Source organism: Seriola lalandi, unplaced genomic scaffold (assembly GCF_002814215.2).
Source record: "Seriola lalandi dorsalis isolate HSWRI2012SDOR001 ecotype SW California unplaced genomic scaffold, Sedor1 jcf7180002054872, whole genome shotgun sequence".
NCBI lineage: Eukaryota > Metazoa > Chordata > Actinopteri > Carangiformes > Carangidae > Seriola > Seriola lalandi.
In genome coordinates, this window is record NW_019525425.1 from 962,634 (window position 1) to 987,106 (window position 24,473).

General features: G+C 39.8%; 1 protein-coding gene across 2 annotated transcripts in view; it reads left to right on the top strand.

Annotated features, from left to right (window-relative positions):
• tbck (TBC1 domain containing kinase) overlaps positions 1–24,473 on the top strand; it is a 51,023-nt gene that overhangs the window by 11,126 nt on the left and 15,424 nt on the right. For both annotated transcript variants that reach the window (XM_023428213.2, XM_023428214.2), the window contains exons 19-23: positions 34–117; positions 1,107–1,192; positions 3,169–3,205; positions 7,350–7,511; positions 15,468–15,640. In XM_023428213.2, coding sequence (XP_023283981.1) covers positions 34–117; positions 1,107–1,192; positions 3,169–3,205; positions 7,350–7,511; positions 15,468–15,640 — 542 coding nt within the window. The remainder of the gene's footprint in view (positions 1–33; positions 118–1,106; positions 1,193–3,168; positions 3,206–7,349; positions 7,512–15,467; positions 15,641–24,473) is intronic.

Consider the following 24,473-nt stretch of genomic DNA (forward strand, 5'->3'; position numbering starts at 1 on the left):
TCAACCTTCATTCTTATGTCCTACTCCTCACAGCCCTGGCGTATGCCTGCATGTCTGCATTCATCCCCAAATACTTGTACAACTTTTTCCTGAAGGACAACTCTCATGTCATCCAAGGTGAGATATACTACTTCTTGTGTATGGAAAAGTCGTTTCTGCTCTACTGTGTTTTGCACATTGATAAAGTACTGTGATCTGAAAAACACTGTATTTCTTGTTTTGTTCTGATTGTAATACGTTTTACAGATTTTTCGATATCACCTGTTTCCACTTCAGAAATCCAGTGATGTTGAGCTAATGTAGTCAACTGCCACTGGAAGTTAAATAATAAGTATTAAACATGGTCAGAGCATTCAGCTAAGTTCAAAAACAAATTAACATCTGCTGGCACAGAGCATCAGGCCGTCAGCTCAGTGTTGATTAAATTTTGGCTCCATGTTGCTCCTAAGCTGTGAAAACTAATTTCAGTCTGTCTTAATGGAGTTTGCAGCTGAGCCACATCATTTGGAGATAGGGAAACAAATGAAACCACACAAGCCTGCAGAGAAATGTCACAAGCAATTCCTACGTGACTGATAAACAGCTACACCATACACCTCTTGAACTCTGTGGGGAATGTGGCTATTATCATTTCTTTCCACTGCTAGATGTCCTGGAAGGCTAGCTAATGTTTATCTGTCTGGTCAGAGCTCCTTTTGTTGACTTACAGTGTGAAGAATGGTGGTAGCACAACATTACGCTGCTTGAGTTTCCATTCGAAATGAACAGAGGCTAGTTTCCAAGGTTGCAGCAGCAGTCTACCTGCAACTTTTGAGGGTTTCTGACTTTTTTTTGTTTGTGAAAACCACAGAAAAGAAAAAGAAAACAGTCATAAAATCACCACTTTTCTCCACAGTTCTTTATCACGAGACAGAAAATGGTCCACTAAATTATCTTAAAGGATCAGATCTTATTGCATGAGCACAAGTTTATGTATTTTGCAATGCCTCTTGCTTTTTTCTCTTACTGTAAAGTCCTCCTTGCTCAAACTCACTTCGTTTCACGTTTTAGTGCACATGTGGCAGTAGAGTTTAAATAGATCTTTTGCCCTTTTGCCTGTGTTTCAGAGTACTTGACTGTCTTCTCTCAAATGATCGCCTTCCATGACCCAGAGCTAAGCAACCATCTAAATGAGATTGGCTTCATCCCAGATGTAAGTTATCAAGAGTGCAAGTGTCCTGTCAAACTGAGGATAACAACATTTGTCTTTTATTGCAAGTTTACCTTTAATGGGAACTCAAAGACAGTTAGAAATTATTCCAGTTTCTGGCTCTGCACCAGGGGCAAAGTAAATGACCATCCATAGATCACTATGTATATTGTCATTGACATTTTTTGTTCCACATCCTCCTTTCCAGAATTTGTGGCCAGGGTCAAGTTCTCCCTATAGTCCACTGGTGATGATTTATACAACGACTAATGTCTGCCAGGCACACTTAATGATTGTCCTCTGCCAGACTTACCTTATTTCTCTTACTCTGTGCCACCTCTCCCTGCCCTTCACTTCCCTTCTTCCAGCTCTGCTCAGACAGTGACAAGGTTAAAGTCTCCACTGTCTCTCTAGGGTTTCAGTTAGTGTGCGGATGAATGTGTGTCACCTGTAGACCGGCCTCTGGGACATTACCCAATGAGAAGTGGGGTCTTTATCATAGAGGAGTCAGGGATCTAAGCCGCCCTCCTCCTGCTCGCAGTTTCTGACGCTGTAGCTCTTTTTATAAAGTGGTGCAAGTGAAGCTCCAAACTGTGCTTGTCTGTCATAATTTGTGTAGTAAAAAAAACAGAACATCAGGGAAGATACTTTGGCTTGTTGCACAAACGTTGCTTGTAGGTGTTGGTGCTATTTTTTTTTTTTTTTAAAACAAAACCACCCCTTGAACAGATGTCCCCTTGTGATTTAATATATTGGCTCTTCAGAGAAGAGCATTGTCTCATGATGCTAACCTGACAACTACTGCAAGCACTGTACTACCAGCAATGACTTGCCTCTCAAAGGAGACTCTGCATGCCTGTTTTCATTGTTAGGCCAGGATAATATTGGAACAAGCTTTGTTGATACAGCTTTTATGCTTGATGTCAATCCCAGTAATTAGACTTTACAGACCTTAAATCCCCTTTTCCTCTGTGAACTTCAGAGAACACTCTGAACTGTTGTTTTACTGAGGCAGTAAATCTGTCTGCCCTAAAAGACCAAATGCCACTGCAGAATGAAATGGATTTGATTTCCCATATATCCATACCAAAACATGGCTAGCTTAATACAGTTTGTCTTTTAGAAAAAAGACAAATCTTGTGCAAGCATGCAAAAACCACCAGTAATCTTTGGAAACACTGTGGCATTCAAGGTCTCTGCTCCACTAATGCCATAGGCAGAGAGTCAGATTGCCTGTAGCCAGTGGTTTAATTCAGGCCATTTTCAATTTGGCCGCATCTCCTCTCCTGGGTCTGCCATTTACACCTACACTAATCCAATCTGGCTGGACTTGCAGTCCTGCTGCCAAGCTGTTGAGACTGAGGCTGGAACTCAGAGTGCAGTGGCTTACTCTTTTGCTCATCACTCCCGGGCGCAGAAGAGGGCGTCGGAACAGTCACTAGCTCCCCTGCAATTAGCTATCAATTAACTGGCTCAGATAAGCTCCAGAATTCCTGCTCCAGACCCTTTGCTGCTGAGCCACGGTGACAGTGGCCAACGATTGGCAGGTGTTAGACCGGGTGGTTAATGGTGGATTGTGTGTGTATGTGTACATTAGTAGGTGGGTGGTCTATAATTTCAGTTTTATGCATTTCCCCCAGGGGAGGTGCGGAATGTAGAGATGAAATAGGAGAGACGGTGAGAAGAGGGAGGGATGACAAAATTGGTGTAAAGAGATTCACTGTTAGATTTTCTCCCCATTGACTAATAACCAAACTCAGCAGTTTGCTCTTTATTGCCATTTCTGTTTCTCGGGGGCTGTAGAGATGTGCAGCCATGTGTGCTGCTTTTCTTAAAGACAGAAATCCCTCAAGTGAGAAAGCGGTTCATTCATCTCATTTGAGCAAATTGACATGCTGAATATTAAATACAAAGAGATGCTAAATTATCTCCTAAATGTGCTTATATCTTATTCTCTTTTTTTCTTCTGTTCTGTGCAGCTTTATGCTATTCCATGGTTCCTGACAATGTTTACACGTAAGTACCTTCTCTTTGTGCTCACAATGTGGATATGCATAATCCAAAACTCTGGTATTTTGAGTCTGCTTCAGTTAGAGTAACAATAAACGAGACAGAAAAGGTCAGGTTCTCCAGTATGGACAAGTTAAGTAGGTTTTTGTGTGTTTTTTTTTTCTCTTGGTGACCTTTGTTCCAGCTGTTAATTAATTCCAGTCCTAAGGGAAAAGGACTTGAAAGCTCAGTCCTGCGCTACCTGAGATTTTTACCAGCACATCTTTATTCATCTGTAATATGTATCTAACGGAATAAGTTAAAAAATCCCATCATAAAGCTGATAAGTCAGCTGCTCGCAGCAATTTTTCTCCTCCATGTGGGAAAAGATCAGAAAGCCAAATACCAGAGCACCAGAGGGGTTATTGTTATCACATCAGTTATCATTGCTCAGCTGATCCATCACAGGATCCACTGTGACAATAACAAATTCATGTTTCACATACAGTTGTTCTACTGAGTTAAATTTGAAATTAAGAAGCTTTAATATTTACTCATATAAAGTAGTTAGATAATTTTGAGTTGCTTTACATATACAAAAAATATGTAATAATAATACCTAGATTAAACTTCCTCAAAGTATATAAAGCAGTCCAACTACAACATTAAAGTTCTGCTCACATGTTTTACACTTTTCAGTGTTTCATTTGATGTGTTGATCCACATGAAGATATATTTGTGGTTTTAAGTACCAAAAACCATCTCAGTGTAGTTTTATATATCCTCTCTCAGGCTTCTCTCTGGAGCTCCAGACAACAGCTCGGTGAGCCAATCAAAAGAGAGGCTCTGAGCTCCTCCTCTGGTTGACTGTTTTCTGAGTGATCTAATAAAAATATAGCAGATTTCAGGTAACCATTCAGAGATGCCAGATCCTGCAAAGTTGGATGGTGGGTCCAGTGGGCGGGGCTTGGGGCATGGCTGAAGGTGGTGACTGCTTTGTTGTGACATTACAAAATCACAGAAGTCCTGACGGCTTGTTTTAAGGCTCAGTCTCTGAATACTTTCTGTGTGTATTTCTCTGTGGACTGGGAGCTTTGATACTTTCACAGTATTAATATAGAAGCTAAACCTGCTTTATAATCGAAATAGACACGGAAATCTCACTTTATACAATGTGGGACCTTTAATGCATAAATAATAATCATCGGTTCTGATGAGTACTTTTACTTCTGATACTTTAAGTACAGTGTGTTGCCAACCGTTTTGTTTAATGGAGTATTTGTTTAGTTTTATATTTCAACCTTTACTTGACTAAATGACCTGAAACTATCTCCCACCACCATAAAGCTGTGTCATTGATAAATATATAAAAATTAAGGAAAGTCAATTCCTATGTAAGGTAATGCACCTATGATGTCTCTCTTAAGACATTGTTATGCACCAAAATCCAAAATTCCAGGCTAGAAATGGATGGTGGACATTATATTGTAGTGTTTTAAAATTCAAGGGTCTTTTGTATGCAGATACATGTCTGTTCCAAGTGTCACGTCTCTGTGACTCTGTGACTAAACAGAAAGGCGAAACTGAGCTGTAGTCTTTACAGGCTTATTATAGCGCTCCCTATGGAGCAGTCTGCACCATTCTCTGCATCCAAGTAGTGACTCACTGAGACTATCAATGTAGGAAAGTAGAAATATAACACCCAATTGTGTGGAGATATTTGTGGAAATACAGTATAAAAGCAATTGTGGGTGTTGTCATCACACAGCTTATTCAGAAATATTGATTACAATGTCATGATTTTACAGTCAGCTGAAAATGACCAATTAATTTATTCTAACCTGCAGCTCATGAAAATGATGTTTGAGTTGATATTATAAAAAAAGGAAAAAAATCCAGCATGTCTAAGATACACGGGTAGGATGTGGCAGACAAAATCAATTCCAGGCGCTCACTTCCAGGATAGTAACAATAAAAAGCCTATAATAAATATGGATTTAAAACATTATAAAAATTCATCAACACTTATCAGCAAGCGTGTTTTCCTCAGGAGAACCTGGAGGATGGCATGATGTATTTCTGTAACGTAAGATTATTTATTTTTACTATCTAGATGCCATAAATTGAATTTTGCATCCTACCCATGAATCTTTTCCCTCGCCTAGTATAACTAAGAGTGCATATTGGTCAGGAAAAAAAACTCCTGCTGCTTGTTCTTTTCTTTTTTTTTTCTTTTTTTGTCTCAAAATTTTAAAGCTTTAAAAAAAAAAAAAAAAAAAAAGAATCAACAAAGGCAAAAACAAATATTTGAGGAGCTGCTGAGGACCTTCTGGCAGACTATGAGAAGATTCGTTCATACACTCAGCAAAAAGCTCCTCTCTAAAAGAATCCTTTACAGCAGCCCGGAAGTATCCTGCTGCCTCCTGCGTCACGCTTGGGATGTTCAGCTTCTGTTGAGACTTACAGGCTTCTATTGTGAGAGTTGAAAATGGTTGATTCAGCTAGTCATCTAGTTAACATTAGTTCAGTAAAGTCATTACAGTTGCGGGTCACTATGGTGGTGATTGGGGTTCATTTTAGATATTGATGATAGCTAGATCCATATTCTTGCAGGACAAATTCAGTTTATGTTTTACTGTCCAAAATGTAAACTTGAATAAAGTTTTGTATTATTTTTTGACCGTGTAGAAGCTGCGATTCTAAACGATTTGATTAAAATTGACAGGTAGGAGTCATATGATTTCTGAGTTCTGTCTAGTTTTAGCAAAACTGTTGAATAAGGGGTTTTATCAAAAACTTCCAACCCTTTGCTTATTAGTTGAGACTGAAATATGAGCATCATGTATGAATTCTTTTCGCCTTCTGCGCTGCATGAGAGCTACATAAAGGTTTTATTTTGGCTGCTTCTCAGGGTGCGGTTTGTCAGGTGATGGCAGCATTACGCTTTTATCTTTCACTGAGCGCAGCTGGAGCTCTGAAATATGAGCATATGAACAGAGGTTACAGATCATTGCTACAAATTAAATTATATGCAATTAACCTTTGTGTCTTATAGGTGCAACCCCATCATACACTATAACTTGAATAACTTTTTGCCTTCTTGGTGTAACTTTGCTCGTCTGCAGACTCTTACACATAGAACACATGTGATTTACACTAATTGTAGCCAGATTAATCTTGACGTACTCTGTCCATTGATTTATCTGAACCCTGCACTTGGCAGTGGGATATTTCATTCCTCAGTTACACACTCACACGGAGACCACTCCTGAGGTAGAGGGTGGGAGGTGTGACCCTTTTACCCCTTATCCTCCCCCTGAGGCAGTGCGTGAGTCCAGTATTCAGGAGGTGCACCCCTCTGACTGCTAATGTCCCCAATCCAATATGAGACAAGGTTGGAGGGTCATCTTCCATTCACACATAGACACACACACACTCAAACACACTGCCTGTCACTCACATGCACCAGTCTGCTCAGCTGACTGCTAATGTGGCGCCGACCCTCCGAGGCATTTTCTCACCCCTCTTGCTCTCTCAGCCTGTCTCACCACACTCACACTCTTCCCACCCACACACGTCTACTGCTGAGCATCCACGTTAACGGTTGGCGTTAACGAATGGTGATATGATATAACCAGGTGGACAGTGCTGGTTCTCATGCATAAATCTCAATAGGGAGGAAACATAAAATTTTCAAATCCTGAGAGGAATATGACTGAAATAATAACTGCACTGGGATGCATTATCAGGATGTGGTTTTATTTGGCTCGAAATAACCTGTGCAGGTTCCTTGCTCTGAAGCTCTTCAGCCCCCTGATGTTCTTCCTGTCATTTTTCCACAACAACACCCACCTAAAAACATTTTCCCAGCTGCCTCCCCCACATCAAATATCCCTCTAGGCAACCTTGCCAATGCACAATTTTGCTTAGTGAGCTTCCCATTTTGAAGCCATAGAGCCATGCTAAGTAAATATACTATGCACATGCAAATCATACTCATTATGTACTGAGTGATTCGCCATTTTACACTGCGTGCACATTGAATGCTGTTGTCCTGCTTGCAGGATCCTATTGTGCAGCCCTCGAGAGATTTGTCCTCTCAGACACACTTGTTTTTAGTCGTTTTGTAAAATGTTGCCTTCTTTTGTTTATTTCTCCACCTGCCATACAGATGTGTTTCCACTGCACAAGATCTTCCACCTGTGGGACACGTTGCTGCTGGGTAACTCTTCTTTCCCCTTCTGTATCGGTGTGGCCATACTGCAGCAACTCAGGGATCGTCTCCTGGCTAATGGCTTCAATGAATGCATCCTGCTCTTCTCTGACCTGCCAGGTGAGAATATGAGCTGGTAGTTACATCTTTGTATGTTCACTGTCTTTTGGGCTTGTTTACCTTCTACATGCCTTAAGCTGTAGTACCTCGGTGGTTATAAACAAAATCACACCGAAATACTTTTCCCTGCCTTCCCTAAACCTGACTTGAAGGTTGCCCGACTGCAACAGAAAGTGGTATTTGCAGGATGCCGTGTTTCATTCCTGGGAGTACTAATGTGTGCTGATGTGTCTGAGTTAATGATATCCTCAAAGCAGGCAGCTCTGCACTCCTACACAGACATACTCCCTCCTTGATGTGCTCTAGGCATGTCTCACTTTGCTCTGCATCCTTCAAACAGTCAACAACTGCACCCTGGGAATTGTCTGCCACTGAAATCATAACCTCTGTGGTCCTCCAGTGTTTCCATCAACTCTCATCTTCATTGTCAAGTCCATCTTTAGTCTGTGAGGGGCATTTGGACACGCCGATACAATATTCATTAAAGAAAGTTGTTGCTGTTGGGTTCTTTAGTGCTATTAGACATGCACCTGAGAGGCTAAGTCAGACTTTTTCAACTCTCAACCACAAATGCAGGATTACTCATGCAAGAAATGGAGATAGAGGGTTAGCATGTATATGTGAGACTAACAGGCTGCCTGAGGCATCTACCTGATTTGCAAGTTAAAGACCCTGAGTTTGTATTAAAAACTGCACTTAAACAGATAGGTGTAATGATGGGAAATGACACTGGCAAAAAGAGTAGAGTAGGAAATGGGTGTAATCCACCTTAAGAAACGTCACACGTGACACACCTGCGTCTGTTTTTTTTTCTACACTCATTAGCAAACATGGCACACATTGCGAATTATAGTTCTTTAACTTCTCATTATGCTGCATTAGGGAAATATCCCTGCGGTGCAAAAATAAGGTGTGGGAGGAAGTGGGTGGGGTGGGGTGGTAAATACTGAAATATAGTCTTTTAACTCAGCAGTACAGTTGTTAATCCCTGCAGGTTTTTAGTGTAATACAGGCAAGAGGAGCAATTCGGCCTCCTTTCTTAAATAAGACACAGAGGGAGGGCCGACAAATCAAGGAGGAATTCGGATTGATGATTGTAATCATACGGGGTTGATGGAAATGCATACTTATTAGCTTTGCTCTGTTGGTTACATGTATTTTTTAAATATTTTTAACAGACTGACTCCTGCTCCAAGGGGTTTATAAAGTCATATAGGCAGACACTGACACGTTGTCCCCGGGATTTCGCTGTTTTTGTCGACTGTATATGCCACAGAGAGTGAAGACTCCTAACAGTGTCTCTTAATATGTGCCCACTTTACTGCTCCTTTTCACTTGCACAAAGCAATTACTTGAGCGAAGTATTGGTGACATAAAATCCAAGAGCAGCATTCATAATGTATGTCTTCAGAATGTACCTCTCTGTGCCTGAGGGATAGCTCAAACAATTTCCTTTTAAAACTCTATTTCCAAATGCTGCTTAGCCCTCTTTTTTTTTGAGCTGAAAGGCAGAATGACATTGGGGTTTTAAAACCAACAGAGACAGGGACGATTTGTCCAAACGGGGATACCGGAGTACTCTGTAAACTAAGCCCAGCAGCCTCCCCTTCTGCCTAAATTCAGTGCTGCCATACTTCACTGTGCTTTACTGCCCAGGTCCAACAGATTCATGTGATTGAGGCGGAGGGGAAAAGGAGAGCCAGTTCTCCTTATAAAGGTAAAATATGTTGGCCTAGAGCTGCAGTCAGCTTCTTTGGCAAGATTTCCTGGGAGAGGCAGCTTCTGCCAGCCCGTTTCTGTATATCTCTGCCAACCTCATTATCGCAGCTTGTGTATACCTGGGTAGTTACAGTGTCGTATCTGGCAGTCTCTCTTAAACTATATTAGGAATGAATCCTGGGCTGTAGAGTGACCTCAAACAGGACTTGTTTACTTAAGCTTCCAGCATGTTCTGGTCCACACTCCAGATAGTTTTATATAACTTGTTACAGACACAGGCTGCTAAATCCAATCAAGTACCAAACAGTTCAGCACAGCATTTATCACCTCTGCTAAATGACAGTAGGGGTCTTACTACTGTGAGCTTATTGGCGTGGAATGTACAGAGTTTATTTACTTAGTTTTTTAGCCTCCCCGGCTGTATGGCTCTCGGGAGAGCAATTTGGATCTGCCTGTCAGTCAGTCCACCAGTGTGGTTCCCCTTTTTTTTTATCTCAACAACTAGTGGATGAAATTTCACAAAGACATCCGTGGTTCTGAAAGGATGACGGCCACTGAATTTGGGGATCCTTTGACATTTCTACCAGGACCAACAAGTCCAATCAAAGTTATTTCACTTTTACTAATATTCCTAGAAAACTAGTAATATTCTCAGCTGACTCAGCTGTACTCAGTGTTAAATCTAATTAACAAATTTTAGCTTGCCATTGACCATATCACCCAATATATCTGCTCAACATCAGCATGTTAGCATGCTGCTAGCAGCCTAACAGAGCTAGCATGGCTGCAGTCTCTAAGTCTTGTTCCTTCCCTGACCCTTCTTAACAGTTAAATGGTAAATATTCTGTGATTTAGCAATGTGTATATCGTTCATTGCATGTGATTCAAGGCGAAGAACTTGAAAGTAAACATATGTTTGGCTTTGTTTTATCAGTAAATTATACGCATAGTAATAGTGCTTGTCAGCCCTTGTGGGAAGCAAGGTTTTGGTGGCCAGTGTGTATGTGCTCTGTCTCACCACATTCATGTAGTTAAAACACACATACCATATGCACGCACACATAAAGTACATAGACTGTGAGTTATGGTAGATATTTGATTTGTGGCTCACACCTGCTCCTTTCTGCCATCATGCGTGCAGAATTGATGTCCTCGTACAAACTGAGGCTCACATTCATTTGTTTCAGAGCAGACTCCACATGCTCCACATGCTTGTAACTACACGAGCTGCATGTGTGAAGCCAGAAAAAACATACCCTGATGCTGGCTGGACAGTATGAAAAAAAGAGGAAAAGTAGACTCAATCTCGCTTAGCACAGACTGAAAAGGAAAATCAAAGAGAATGTTTGAGATTTGAATGTGCATGTTGTCTTTAGGCCCTGCAGGAAAGAATTAATGATTTCACTCAGTAAACATGTTAGCACTGTATTTACATTATAAACTAGCAGTTTTTAACTGAGCCATCATGCACTTTAGTGACTACACAAACCTGTTTCTGTAGCTCATCATTTCCTGGCACATTAATAATAGAGATGCATTATGATTGCCATTTTGCCTTTGCATGATGGAAGCTTGTACTTAGTTGTGATGTCTGTGTCAGTGCTAAAAAGGTAAAGGACATTGCAGGAGACATTTTCAGATGGATGAACTTTGAAAGATGCATAAGTACGCATGACATTTAGTTGTGAAATTAAAAAAAAAAGAAAAAAAGTGCTCCCTTTCTATTCCTGTCTACGACTGTCAGAATAAAAGTTAACGGTCAAGATAACGTTACAGGACAGTGACTCTTAAATGATTCAGACACACTCCTCTCTTTCTCTCTTTTGAGGCAGTAAGTGGGGCCAGTGACCATAATTCACAGTGACAAGCCTATTACACATAACACTGTGAAGTCTATAGTTGCCAATATTCTGACGAAGAAGAGAGGTCCAGATTTAAGGGCAGTGATACAGACTATGAGGTCATGTTCAACAACAGGTTCCCCAGGTTGTCAATATGTCAGTTGCATCATATATACTGTAACTCATCCTCCTGTATACAACCTTATCCTCAGCAAAACATTCCTTAAGTCATCTTGACCTTCCAGACCATCACAGAAGACTAAATTATTGTTGAACTGAATTTATATCACACTCAGTGTATCAGAGTTTAAAGTTTAAAACAAAATCTAATGTGAAACAGGTCAGACCTGTGCCGCAACATTTTGCCTTGGAGCCAGCAAGACGTCTCAGCCCACCATTTGTTGGCAATTAATCTTATTTTGTGATTCCCATTTGCCTACTCTCGTAGCCTCAGGTAATCTATAACTTTCTCTTGTTTGGAGACTTCATTGATTCACAATGGAGAAGAGAGCCTCTCCGGCTGACAGGAAGCGTGTGTTTACTGATGATGCGGCAGCATTTGCCTTCCTTCACGGGACATTAGCATCTGTCTCAATGAGCAGAGCTGGGCACAGAACTGATGAGCTCTAGCTATAGACGTTTAGTTCTGAAAGAAACAGCGTTGAGCCGCTGACACTGCTGACGGCAACGCTGCACACAGGGACACCGCGAGAATACGGGCAGAGGGAGGGAGAAGCAGAACATTGATGGTGAAGGTTTAGTGTTTGAGTGTGCGTGACAAATTTGGCATGACATATTTACATTTGCATTCGGGATTTGGCTGATCGTCTGGTCTGTGGCATTTTAAAACGAGTAAATCCTATCCTGTTAGAGGCAGTGAGCAGCAGAGGTTAAGGTGGACCTTGGTAATATCTATAGTGTCTCGACAATATTGACCTGCGGCCAAATTTGTCAGTCATCTCAGATTCACTCACAGTTGTGCTTAAAGTTAAAAAATCCTCTGCCCTGAGAGAATTTGAGTTATTTGTGAGATTCCTAAAGCCACTCTTAGCAAGGAGTAGAGGTTCCCATTTTAGAGTGACACTTGACTGGTTTGTGACACTCAGAACCATAAAATTGAATTAATAATGTCATTTTATCATTTTTCTGAGTGGTTTCCGATGTGCAGTCAGCGCATTCGGAGGACCGATGGGCCTATCTAGATACAATTTCATGCAGGAAGTCACAACAAAAAACGAAAAAGGCCAATAGCACCACTTTTATGACAGGCTAGCTGCCCAAAGGTAAAGACTGAAAACATATTGAATCTAAACTGAAAATGGCACACAGATTTCACTGAGGATGTAAGATACCAGTTTATTTAAATCTGATGTTGTATCTTGTACTTTTTTATCCAATAGGTCTGTTTATGTTTTATGTCAGTTGGACCATTAGTCATTCCCCTGCATTTCATGTCTGTCTCCACTGTCTCTGTCCAATAACGGCATAAAATGCCCAAAAATAATTAAAAGAAAAAGCTTTACACATTTAGTATAATCCTATCAAGTGTGAACACGCCTTGGCCACAGCAATATTTTGGACGATGCTTTGGCATTGCTGTTTCTCCCTTTCAGTGTTCCTGGTGCATCTGTGCATCATGCTCAGCCAGGCCATTTGGCCACAACATCATTTACATTTATTTTTTAATTTGTAAATCTTGTAATTCAAGTCCATCAGAAACAATCACAGCTGTGGCTTCCCAAAGTGTTTTCTTCGTCTTCAGTTAACCTTCAGTTCAGGATAAATGAACATGCTTCCTGAAAATCGGCACTAACGCGTAGGTGGACTGATTATCCCAGACAAATTCTGCCACCAAAAGTTTCAGTAGTATCAAAATATTTGAAGGAGCTTTTCATCATTTTAAAGCAACCATCATGGTTTACGTATATATTCTTTTCACACCCCCTGGAATAAGCATGCATGTTGCAATGCATGCGTTTGTGCTCTAGTATCATTGTCTATGCTGGTAACTGCTTTACAACTCTCCGAAACCATATGGGAGATAAGATTGTATCCAACGTTAAGAAAGGTGATGAAATGCGTTTACTCCTAAACTTGAAATTAGAACCAAATACTTACCTTGTTGATGACTTCAGGTCAGTCAGGACACTCTGTATGTCTTAGTATCAGATAAGCATTGATTGATGACTTCATTTAGAGCCGCTCTAAGCAAATAAATAATTATGGTAACTTTTATCCAAGAAACGCTGAATCGAGGGCAACTGGACCTGTTTGTCTACAACCAGGTCCAGTTGCCTTTGATTCAACTTTTCTTGGATGACCATGACTTGGATGACTGAGAGTTTTCAGACATATGGTAACTTTAGTTTTATCCCCCATGAATGATAAATGCGTCTCTTAAAGTTATACAAACACAATGCTCCTCATCCCCCTAAGTTTCATCAGAACAAACAAACCATTAAAATACTACCTTAGCATAATCACTTTAATATTGAAATGGAATAATAGAGCATGGGCAAAATGTGGAGAGTGGCATGTCTAGTGGCATTACTATGTAAAGATGGATGGATGGACAAACCCCTGGACAATAGATAGTCACCTCCCACTTCCACAACCCCATCTAATATTATCAATTTAATTGTGGATTACAATTAAAGAGCCACCAATGGTTGGCTTTATATGGTTATTGATCAAGAGTAATTTTCCTGATTTTCACGGTGTATTTGTGATAAAATAACGAATTGGAACGTTATAGTATAATAGATTTTCTCTATTTATTTTAATTCACTAAATTCTTTCATCTCATTATTGCCAGCTCTATCTTCCTTTGCACCACAGTCCAATTCCACCAAACCCCCGAGTTGCTCTTAACTAATCATGCCGTTCTACTCTTCGTGGCAACAAGTCACAGCCCACAGTCAACGCCTATACATAATTACTAAAATGTAATGTTGCCTGACTAAAAAGAAAAATTGCTCCCTAACAGAATTGGCTGCTGTGGAATGCCCAGCTGAGCCCAGGGCTTGTTAAAGCTGCTATCAATCTCCTCTTCCTCATTCCTGCCCTCTTTTTTAGCAGAAGGAGTGATTGCATGCAGCATTCGTGGCCCTAGAGAGAGAAAAATGTGTTTCCGCTGAACTGCCTGTGAGCCAGTCGGTGAAAGAATCTCTGACCACCAGTGTGTTTTTCACTGGAATGATCCTTGTAACTGAGTCTGTGAGGTCCTAGCCCCTGAGAGCTGACAACCCCCTAACCTTGACATCGCTGTGGGACGGGGTACATCTTCTATATAATTTCACTTGAGCCTGGCCCAGGTGCAGGTCATACCAAGGAGTGCTCATTAGCCAGACTTGCTTATTATCCACAAAATAGAGGAGTGAAAGAGAGAGGCTGTCAGTGTGAAAGAGTGTGAAGGAAAGAATTCCTAATTTACCCAAATCCTCGGCTAATCCAGTGAGTCCCTGCTCCTTAATCCTCTCTATTCTCCATGCGAGAAGCAGGAGAAGCATGGATACTGCTGGAGAGGCATTAGGGGGAAGAGAAGAAATTTCACTTTGCACAAAAAACTTATTTTGGGACAAGAGCTCAGATGAGGGACAGCTGCTAAACAAAGGACAGTTAATATCTTAAAAGAGCTGTTGCCGGTGCCGGATGACTATTTAAGATTATTAATGGCATCAAAATGCCAAGGTCAAGCTAAGCTTTTGTCTTCAACTAAACCTCCCATAACACATATACATAATTTCCTCTGCTTTATCTCTGATTCAAGGGAGGGAATCACATTTTTTATTCTCATGCTTTTCACTCTGTTTATTCATTAGTTTTTTGATTTATTCATTTTCTCACAGAGCAGTTAAATAATTTGTAAAAGTAAAATCAGTCAGTGGTAATTGAGAAATCAGAGATAAGCAGAATACCCTTCTGAAGTTTTAAGTGAAATGTCTCCACAACTATTTAATGGATTACCATTAAATTTAATACAATAATTATGACCTCAGCATGAATTGTAATAGCCTTGGTGATCCATTAACTTTTTATTTAGTGTCGCCATCAGGACAAAATTTATGTTTGTCCAATACTTTACTTGTGATGTAAAAAACTGCTTTCTTAATGCGACTGCTGATGTCCACCATATGTATTTGATATCTTAGGTGGATAAACATAAAAAAAGATTTTGATTTCGCGAACTGAGTGCAGGTTCAGCAGTCACCAATCACACCAGCGCAATCAAACCAATGGTCAAAATAGCACTTAGACTACAAAGAGCTAATGTTTGCTAGCTTTTTAAAATGCAATATTAGGCCCGCTCAGCTGTTTATGACTTTAATCATAGGTTGGGAGCAACTCAAACCTTTTCAAGTAACATTTTTGTACTTCCGTGCTTTTTGTTGCACAGAAATTGACATTGAGCGCTGTGTCCGTGAATCCATCAACCTCTTCTGCTGGACTCCAAAAAGCGCCACATACCGACAACATGCTCAGCCGCCAAAGGTCGTTGGTGACAATGGCTTTGGGAAAACAACAGCTTGCTACTCGTCTGACTATCAAGACATGCCCAAGACAGACCTGGTGAGTTTTACTCATCACACACACACACACACACACACACACACACACACACACACACACACACACACACACACACACAGTCATACACATAACCTTTACAAAAATTGTAACCAGTTTTGCTTTACATATATTATCTGCACATTAATTCCAACTTTTCCTGAGCCAGTGACTGTTGAGGTTAATTCTTTTATTATTTCTTTCCTGGTGTTAGTTTTTTTTTTTTCTTGTGATTTGTTTTTATGTTGTATCCTGTTCAACGCACTGGAGGGCTTTGTTCTTTAAGGGAACCAGTGTATCTGGTATCTGAGGTCATGAGCTGTGTCATTCAACCAACAAGATCTCTGTCTTAACAAACAAGTGAAATAAATAATAATTAACACTTTATGTTTCAGCTTGGTAATAACATGGTAGTTAAGGGGTAATGTTTGGTCATTTCAGAGGGGTTAGCCTGGTAAGAACAATTACAATTGTTCAATTGCTTTATTATTTTTGAGAAGAATACCAGTAATGGATTAAAATATCTCAAGAACATATAGCCTAGTATAGGCACCTAATCTGCTATAAATGCCCATTTTTAAGCAGATAATATTCTCTTAATAACAATTGGAGCAAAATCAATGTAAAATCTTACTGTCTCAACTTTGAGCTGATGCAAATGCAGAGTAATAATACGCAGTGTATGTAGAGGTTGGATTTAATGAAAAAGAGGGTAATAACAGGTTAATATGCTTGTTGATATTGTGTGTATGATATCAGTGTAATATCCTCAAAATCATAAGAAATTACCATCAATAATTACCAATAAAAGCTATTGAAATTCAAACATTCAACTCATCACATTTCGCTTTCAAACGCACTGATCAGTAATTTCAAATCAACCTATAAATGTCAAAATATGTGCTTTCAGATTTCTATTTTTGAATAAATCTATACCATGTACCATTTGCTTACGTAGTCAGTACAAACTGTGCGAGTGTTCTGTAAAACAAGGCTGCAGGACTATTTCTACATCCCAATCACTGTCACCCATACAGACAGGTATTGACATGTTAGATGATTTTGCCTGAAGCTTTTTGAAAGGTTTATCAAATATGTATCATCAGCAGCTGATTGAAGTTGTGAGGTAGATTTCACTTCTTCTCTCTGAAATAATTCCAAAACGTTAAGACGTCAGACTGTTGCCATCCATTTTCCGTGCTGCACATTACCCAGCACCTGCTCTTTTCCCTAATCAACACCTGATTGTAGATCTGCAGAGCGACCCCCAGTAGGCCTGTTAAGCTGTATTGATTTTTCATGTTAGAGTGAGTTCCCCAGGAATCAAAAGTTATACTTCGACACAGTACATGGCAGCTCCAGTCTGCATTTCCCGAAGTGGCAAAAATATTGATTTGTTTAAAAATGCATTCGCTTTAGAAACACAACCAGTCAAAATATCTCGGCATAAAACTTTATTTATATAGCACTTTTTAATAACCCTGTTACGAGTTGCTTTGCACTGAACAAAATATATTACGTCAAAATAGATTCATTTGGCAGATGTTTTTGTCCAAATCAAAGTGCATATGTGGTAGATGTCATCAAACATTTTAAATCCATCCCTCCTAAGATATAGGAATGCAGATGTATGAGCAATTAAACACATAGCAAACATGTCTTCAAACAAACCAGCATAAAAGGTTTTCATACTTAGTTATGAGGAGTGTTTATTGATGTGATGCTGTCTTCCATACAGGCCTTTTGTCTTTGTTTAGTTTTTGTGGCGCAGCCCTGTTTGCCTTTCACACCTGAATGCATCGTGTCCAGAAAGCTCACAAACACTCTTGTCAGCCCTATCTGCTGTGTGCCCAAGTGATTGCTGTAATCTTTCTCATTCAGCCGAGGCTCATTTGTATGGGTGGTGGCATTGATCCATGGCCACATCTATCCGCACCCCGCCTCCTCCTCAGAAAGAATTCTGGCACTGGGTTGAAATGTCACTCTCATCACTGGAGTGACCACAGACACACACATACTATACTCTACATAAGACTAAGTGCACAATACAGCTGCAGAGAAGTAATCCAGAAAATAGGAAGCTGAATGTTGATCTAGAAATGGCTTCGCTCATTACTCATTATTACACGTGTTATCACAAATTATTGTTTGACCTGAAGACTGCTAATTCAGTGAATATTAAGTTATTCAGTTGAAGCCTGGGAAAGTTTGTATTGTGTGAGAAGTGATGCGGGTAAAACTGACAACCATGGCAACAGCAAATAAAGGTTTATGTATCGTCACATGTGCTAACCATAAATAAACCCCTTCTTAGTTGCTATTATGAAGCTCAAATGGAAAACAAACATAATATGTCAACACCTTGATCAGAATAAACTGGCCCAGGGTTGAGATTGAAAAGGTTGGGTTTTAAGGCTTTCACAGCCGTTTCACCTGATTAAAATGTGGCAGGATAAAACACACACACACACACACACACACACACACACACACACACACACACACACACACACACACACACATAGCCAGTATGAACAAGAGGAATGATTACAGCTAACCTTTTCAACCTGTGTTCATCTGGGCACCTGAGGATCACTTCAAGACAATCTTGGAAGAAATGTGAACCGTTCCTTTAAGTTAAAACTAAATGAAACAGACTGAATAAAAGTTACTGCACAGTTGCAGTGGAGTGCAAAATATGAATAAATAATCTCAAATTTAATATGATAAAAGGCAGCGGCAAACAGAACTGTCTTAAGCCTTGATTTTAAAAGAACTAAGAGTTCTTGCATGAAAAATTTCCAAAAGGGAACTCCTAAAAAGTGTTGTCTCAGCACAGAGTTCAGTGGCAGAAAACTCACTGGTGCTATAGACGTGTAGAGCTACAGTCATACAGTGAGTTCTGTCGTTTTCTGTGGGGGATCCACAATGTCTTCACTGCCAAAAAATATTCCAAAAAGTGGGATGGCTGATATTGTAGTGATTCATATACAGGTACTGAATGTTTGTGTTTCGTGCCTCCCTGTTGCCCGTCTCTCTGCTAACAGAGCAGGAAGCTCTGTCAGCAGATTTCCAACAGACATCCATCTCATTGGACAGCTGCTCTCCAGTCAGCCTGGTCTGAGCGAATGAAAAGGAGAGAGCAAGCTCTAGCTCTCCTTTCTCTTAGTCACTAACACGAGAATGTAAACATAGCAAAATAAACACAGAAATATTGTCCTCTTAATGAAATTGCATGTTTCATCAATCTTTCCCATGAAGGTTCTCTCCAGTTAGTTGATCAACTTATAGATGGTCTCAAATTCCTTCTTTATAATGGCTCATGTGGATTTGATGCATGCTGTATTGAGAGGCAGCCATAGTACAGCAGCTTTTCCGAACACAACCTAAATGTGTCCCCACATGTATAAGCCGCCCATCTCATTAAAACTAAACACACGATGATAAATCTGTGCATTTCATTTTCCAGCCACTGTAAAGTACATTAAGAGGCAGGTGTTAGTTTGAGAAAATTAAAATAAATCATAATGTGGTACAGTGCTCAGGAGGCTAGTGCCATTCCCTGTGGATGAGCAGATGTTTTGCTTACTGTCATCTAACAGCCGGCAGAGCTCATATTTCAGTGATTGAGCAAACGGATGTCCATGAGCAAACAGGAATGCTCCCTTGTTCCAATTTCTCAGTATTTTGCGCAACATGTTCCCATGAACAGTGAGAGTAAGCAGCATTCCCAATTAGCTCAGGTCATTTTTTATTGTATTATGTCTTCATTTACTATGACTTATCTTGCACAGGGCTTAGAAACAAACACATGCACACCTATATAATACATACAGCATATGATGCAATATAATACAAAACCTATGCAATCAATTGTAATGTATTGAAGCTTATTATGTACAGATTTGTTGACAATATGACATGTTTGAACTATTAAAAATATCTCTTAACATTATATAATCCAAAACAACACCACCACTAAGTATGAAAAAGGCCAAAGAGTTGAATGAATACTTCTCTGACATCTTGTCACCATACATGTTTCACAAAGGTGAGCAAAATATGAAATAATATTTCAGTCATTACACTTAAAGGTGTAATGTGTAAGATTGTGCTACTTGCTCCACCTCCATAGGGGACAGAATTCCACCTCTTTGCTCCTGTCCAGTTAATCATGTTGTTTCCCCATGTTCCTTATAATTTATTATTTAGATGTGCATTTATTGTTGATAGTTAAAATTGTTGAAAGCACTGAAACAAATTATGAGTACTTGTAATAAAAATGGTTTATTTTTATTTACCTATAAAAATATGAAGGCAAGGGGATACTGCATCACATTGGTGTCAGGCTACAGCAGCATGAGGAAGGGATGATGACATCATCACAAAGGCAGAATCAGGAAATAAGGTTTATTGCCAGTTAGATTTTTACTTACTAGATATTTGGCTTGGTGTTTGGGGCAGTATTCAATAAACATATTAACAGGAAATAGAAATAAAAAGGTAAAATACTGAGACAGTGAAAAAGATAAATATACATAGATACACATATTAAAAATATAAAACTATGAAAAAAACTATGTACAAAAGTGTTGACAAAACTCTGCTGAGCAGAATGTGCAAAAGGTCACAGTATAGACGATATCTGTTTTGTGCAGGAATAATATTCCATGGTGTTACTGCAATGTGGTTGTTGATGATTGATGTGGCCAGACGCGATCATACAAGTTCTTTATATTCAAACATGTTAGGTCTGTTGTGTGTGTATAATAAATAGTAAGGATAGATATGAATATGCTAAAATAAATACAGTATTAGGCAGTGGATCCTGAACCTGCTGGTTCTGAATCAAACAGTCTCTTTGTCTTACTTGTAAAAGAAAAGTTACTGACGGATCTAGCTGGACAACAGTCCAGGAACAGGCTAAATTCTACTAAATCGCTAAAACGTCTGTCTGCATCATCAATCATACATTTTTGCCACTTGAGGCGTTTGTCAGTACGGTTTGTCATTTGCGCTAATGATACTTTTCAGTACAGACCAACATTAGATGTTACTCACCAGTCTAAAAGAAAAGTTGCGAGCTCGGCATCAAACCGCGTCTCTTTACCCAGAGATGTCTCCAGAGGTGGAAAACCACACCAGGATTCACCTGTGTTTTGCTTCTTTGCCATTGAACATGGTCTCTTGTTGAATTGGTCCTTCGTGATGGAGATAAAGATAGCTTTCTAGGCGCTTCAGCCATCTCTGTGTTTCTGTGATGCTAGTCAGCAGCTTTTTTTTTTTAGTCGGGAGCTGTTGCGTAACTTCAAGCTCTGGAGGAAGCTCTTCTTTGTGGGACTGAGGGCAGACTAGACACTACACAGACTCACACAGCATTTAGTGTCATAAAGTGGTATTACAACATGGTCCGGGATGCAGCTAGTTGGTTAGCATGCTCATTTCAGTAGATATCTGAGTTTCAATAGATTAAGGTCTTGGTCATGACATCATCACTGTGGCTCCCTCACATACTATTGATAGTGTTAGTTCATTTTTTGAACATTTTAAACTAAAATTCTGGCCAGATCTTACACATTACACCTTTAAGTGCAAAGCAAGTTGTTTATGCAACACTAAAACAACATTATATTTCAGTCACTGTAACTCAGTTGTCAAAAGGCACGTCTGGACTCAAAGTCTGTACTTTCTCAGCAAAAACAGGGATGAATTTTCATTAGGGGAGGCTGGTTTTTTCTACCCCTCCCAAGAAAAATTGTTCGTTTAGACTGCTTTCGGTAACTGCTGTGTGGCCAGAACAGGAAGTATAAGAAAAGCTGGGAGGGTTTTTCATTTTAAAATCCTCCTCTATGTGGAAATTGGTATGTGTGTGGCTGCTGTGAGGGGTATTTGTTGTCAGCATTTTTCTCAGATCATAGCCTCAATTATGCTCTGCTTTTCTTTGTCTGACTGCAAACTTGGCAGATAAAATGTGTTTTTATTTCAGAAATTATGCTCAAACACCACAGACCATGTTGGTTGATATGTGAAAATCTCAGCACAATTACAATCACGCACTGTGAAAGCACTTTAAATGAGTCATTGACCTTGTCATCAAGCTGTACAACACTGTAGCTCCTAGCTCAATATGTTAAAGTGATAGGATTTTTCTGTCAACTGTGTACAATGAGCATTCGTGCGTAGACACACACACACACAAGACACAACACAGCATTTGTGTGTGTTTATCAGCTGCTCCAGTTTAGGCTCATCACTGTCAGGCCAGTGAAATGTGAAAGTGTCATTAAGCCATTCTCGGCTGGCACACACCGCTCATCATGACATTTAAGTCACCACAGTGCTCTGTCAGCCTCAGGCAATCCCAGGCTGCATATTTTACCTATTTGTGTCAGAATATCACATATATATGGATATATTTATGTGTATGTGCAGAAAGAGAGAGACATTATTTGGTTTTACTGAAATAGACCTGTAGGTTTTGCCACTCATCTTTGCTGATCAGATCATATGAGCCCAGCCAAGCAGATGAGCCCATTCAGCTCTATGGAGCTGTCCAATGTCGTCCTCATCCACTTTTCAGACACTGTCACAGACAGTACAATGCAGTTGAATACAACAGTGCACAGCTTAGCATTTAGCTCTTAGCACAGGACTCTGAGCATCAGGGTGGTACCTCTGCTTCGACAGTACATGATGACTGAGCCGATAGCACCGATTTGCTGCCATCAAATTAACCCACAGGTGTTGTATAATGATTTAGCAGGATCTCCTACATTTTGTCATAACAGTATGTAACCTAGCTGATGACCTTCCACAGAAATGTTCAAAATTTCCAAACACATCATGTTGGCTGAACACTCGTCCATCAGTTATTCTTTAATGATGTCTACCGAGATTAGTATTGGTGTGTCCGAAATCACTTACCACTCCCAATAGTCCACTATATAGTGAGTTTGCCATTTTGTAGTGCTTTTTGAATGTACAGTGAGAAGTATACCCTATATAGTGGTCTTATAGTATCCCACAATGCACCGTGTAAAGTAGTGTACGACTGTGCAGCAACCCCCAAGGCTGAAAAATGAAGCCAACATAGAAGAACCAAAAATTGCAATTCCTTGAATGACCACTTGAGGCTGGCTCAAAAAGGGAGTCAGTCGCCATAGACTCCCATGTTAAAATTTCCAACTTTACAACAGAAATAAAGATGTTTACAGCCTAAAACAAAAAACAGTTTTGATCTCTATAGCTAATTTTCCTCCTTCATGACAACTGTACCGGGGGGGAATTTTCATATAACTCACCTGTTTTAAATTTTATTAAGGCTTAAAGTTATACATAATTGAGCGTGTTGCACTTTGAGTGACAGGTGGGTGAGTGTATGTTTGCCACAAACCGGCATGAACTGATGTCTCTGCTTCACATGTGCCCCACTATTTTGCCCATTTTTGGATTATCTGGGAGTTCGGCTGAGTTAGGCACTGCCAAGATGGCGAATGCGGAGCAGCCTATTCTCAGCTTCAAAACTGCTCTTCAGAAATCTATGGGTGATGTCAAGGAGGCTACGTCCATCTTTATTTACTGACCGATGGTCACTAACCAAGCAATATACACCATCATGCATTGCGCGTATGTTTATAGTTTAGCAGAGAAAATGACCCGAGTAGTGTTAATTTTGCTGATGAGCTCACTATATAGTCCTCTACACAGGACTCCCTAGATGGTGAATAAGGAGTAATGAATGAGTGAGTGATTTCAGACACAACCATGGTCTTTTGCTAAGTGCATACCATGTACTTAAAAGGCTTTTCCTTTTACTCTAGTGTAATCTTTAAAAAGTGTTCCTTAAAGGCAGACTGACGGACCCACTCTGCCATTTTCACCACTTTTTTGGTCTGTTTAGTGTTTATTTAGACAAAAGCTGAGCAACATATACAGGTCACAAGAGTCACTGAACAATAAACTGAAGTACGCATTTACTTATCAGTAAATACAGTTCTTATTGTACCCCTTCTTCTCTTTTACCCTATCGTTACCCATTATCTGGAGTACCTGCCTGCATGAGACAAGAAGCAGATTGCATTTTATATCGGCCAGCATCTTTACACCTAACACGCTACAGTGTGTGACTCCAGTGATTATTCATACACACATGAAAACAGCTGCATGCACCATTGCTTCAGCCATAAACTGGCATGTGTGTGAGTCAACAGGACTTGCTGTAATTGTGGCTCATCACAGTGAAAAGCCCTGTCAGCTCAGGAGGTTAAGACCCAGCTGAACACACACAAACTCTGTCTGGTCCAAAAGCAAACTACCCTTTCACATTCAATGTGGTGCCAATGTGATCCCTTTGGAATTGAAATAACCTTCACTTACCAGAAGTAAGTGCTATCGAGGACGCTTAGGTATCTTTAAAGAGAGCCCAGGTTTCCCTGGATCCCATGAAATTCAACCATGACCTCTGCATTTGTGCAGTAAAATGTAAATTGAAAAGCAGCAAGGCCAGGATGAGAGAATATTCTGATATTTTGATTTTTCATAAGTTCAAACTCATATTCATAATATTTTATTAAATATTTACTGTGTAACATATCTCAGTGAAGACATTTACTTTTGAGTAGTTGCTGGGCCATTTTATCATTTTGATCTGCCTGTTAATTTGTTCAGTTTTGAACATTTCATTTATGTCTAGCTGCTGCAGAGAGTGTCATCATGCAGAAAATTATTAATTTCAGTTTACATGTGTTTACAGTGACAGTATGTAAATAGCACTTACACTACGCTGACAAATTGAAAATGTATTCAAATTGCTTACCATGTAGCATGTCATTTTATC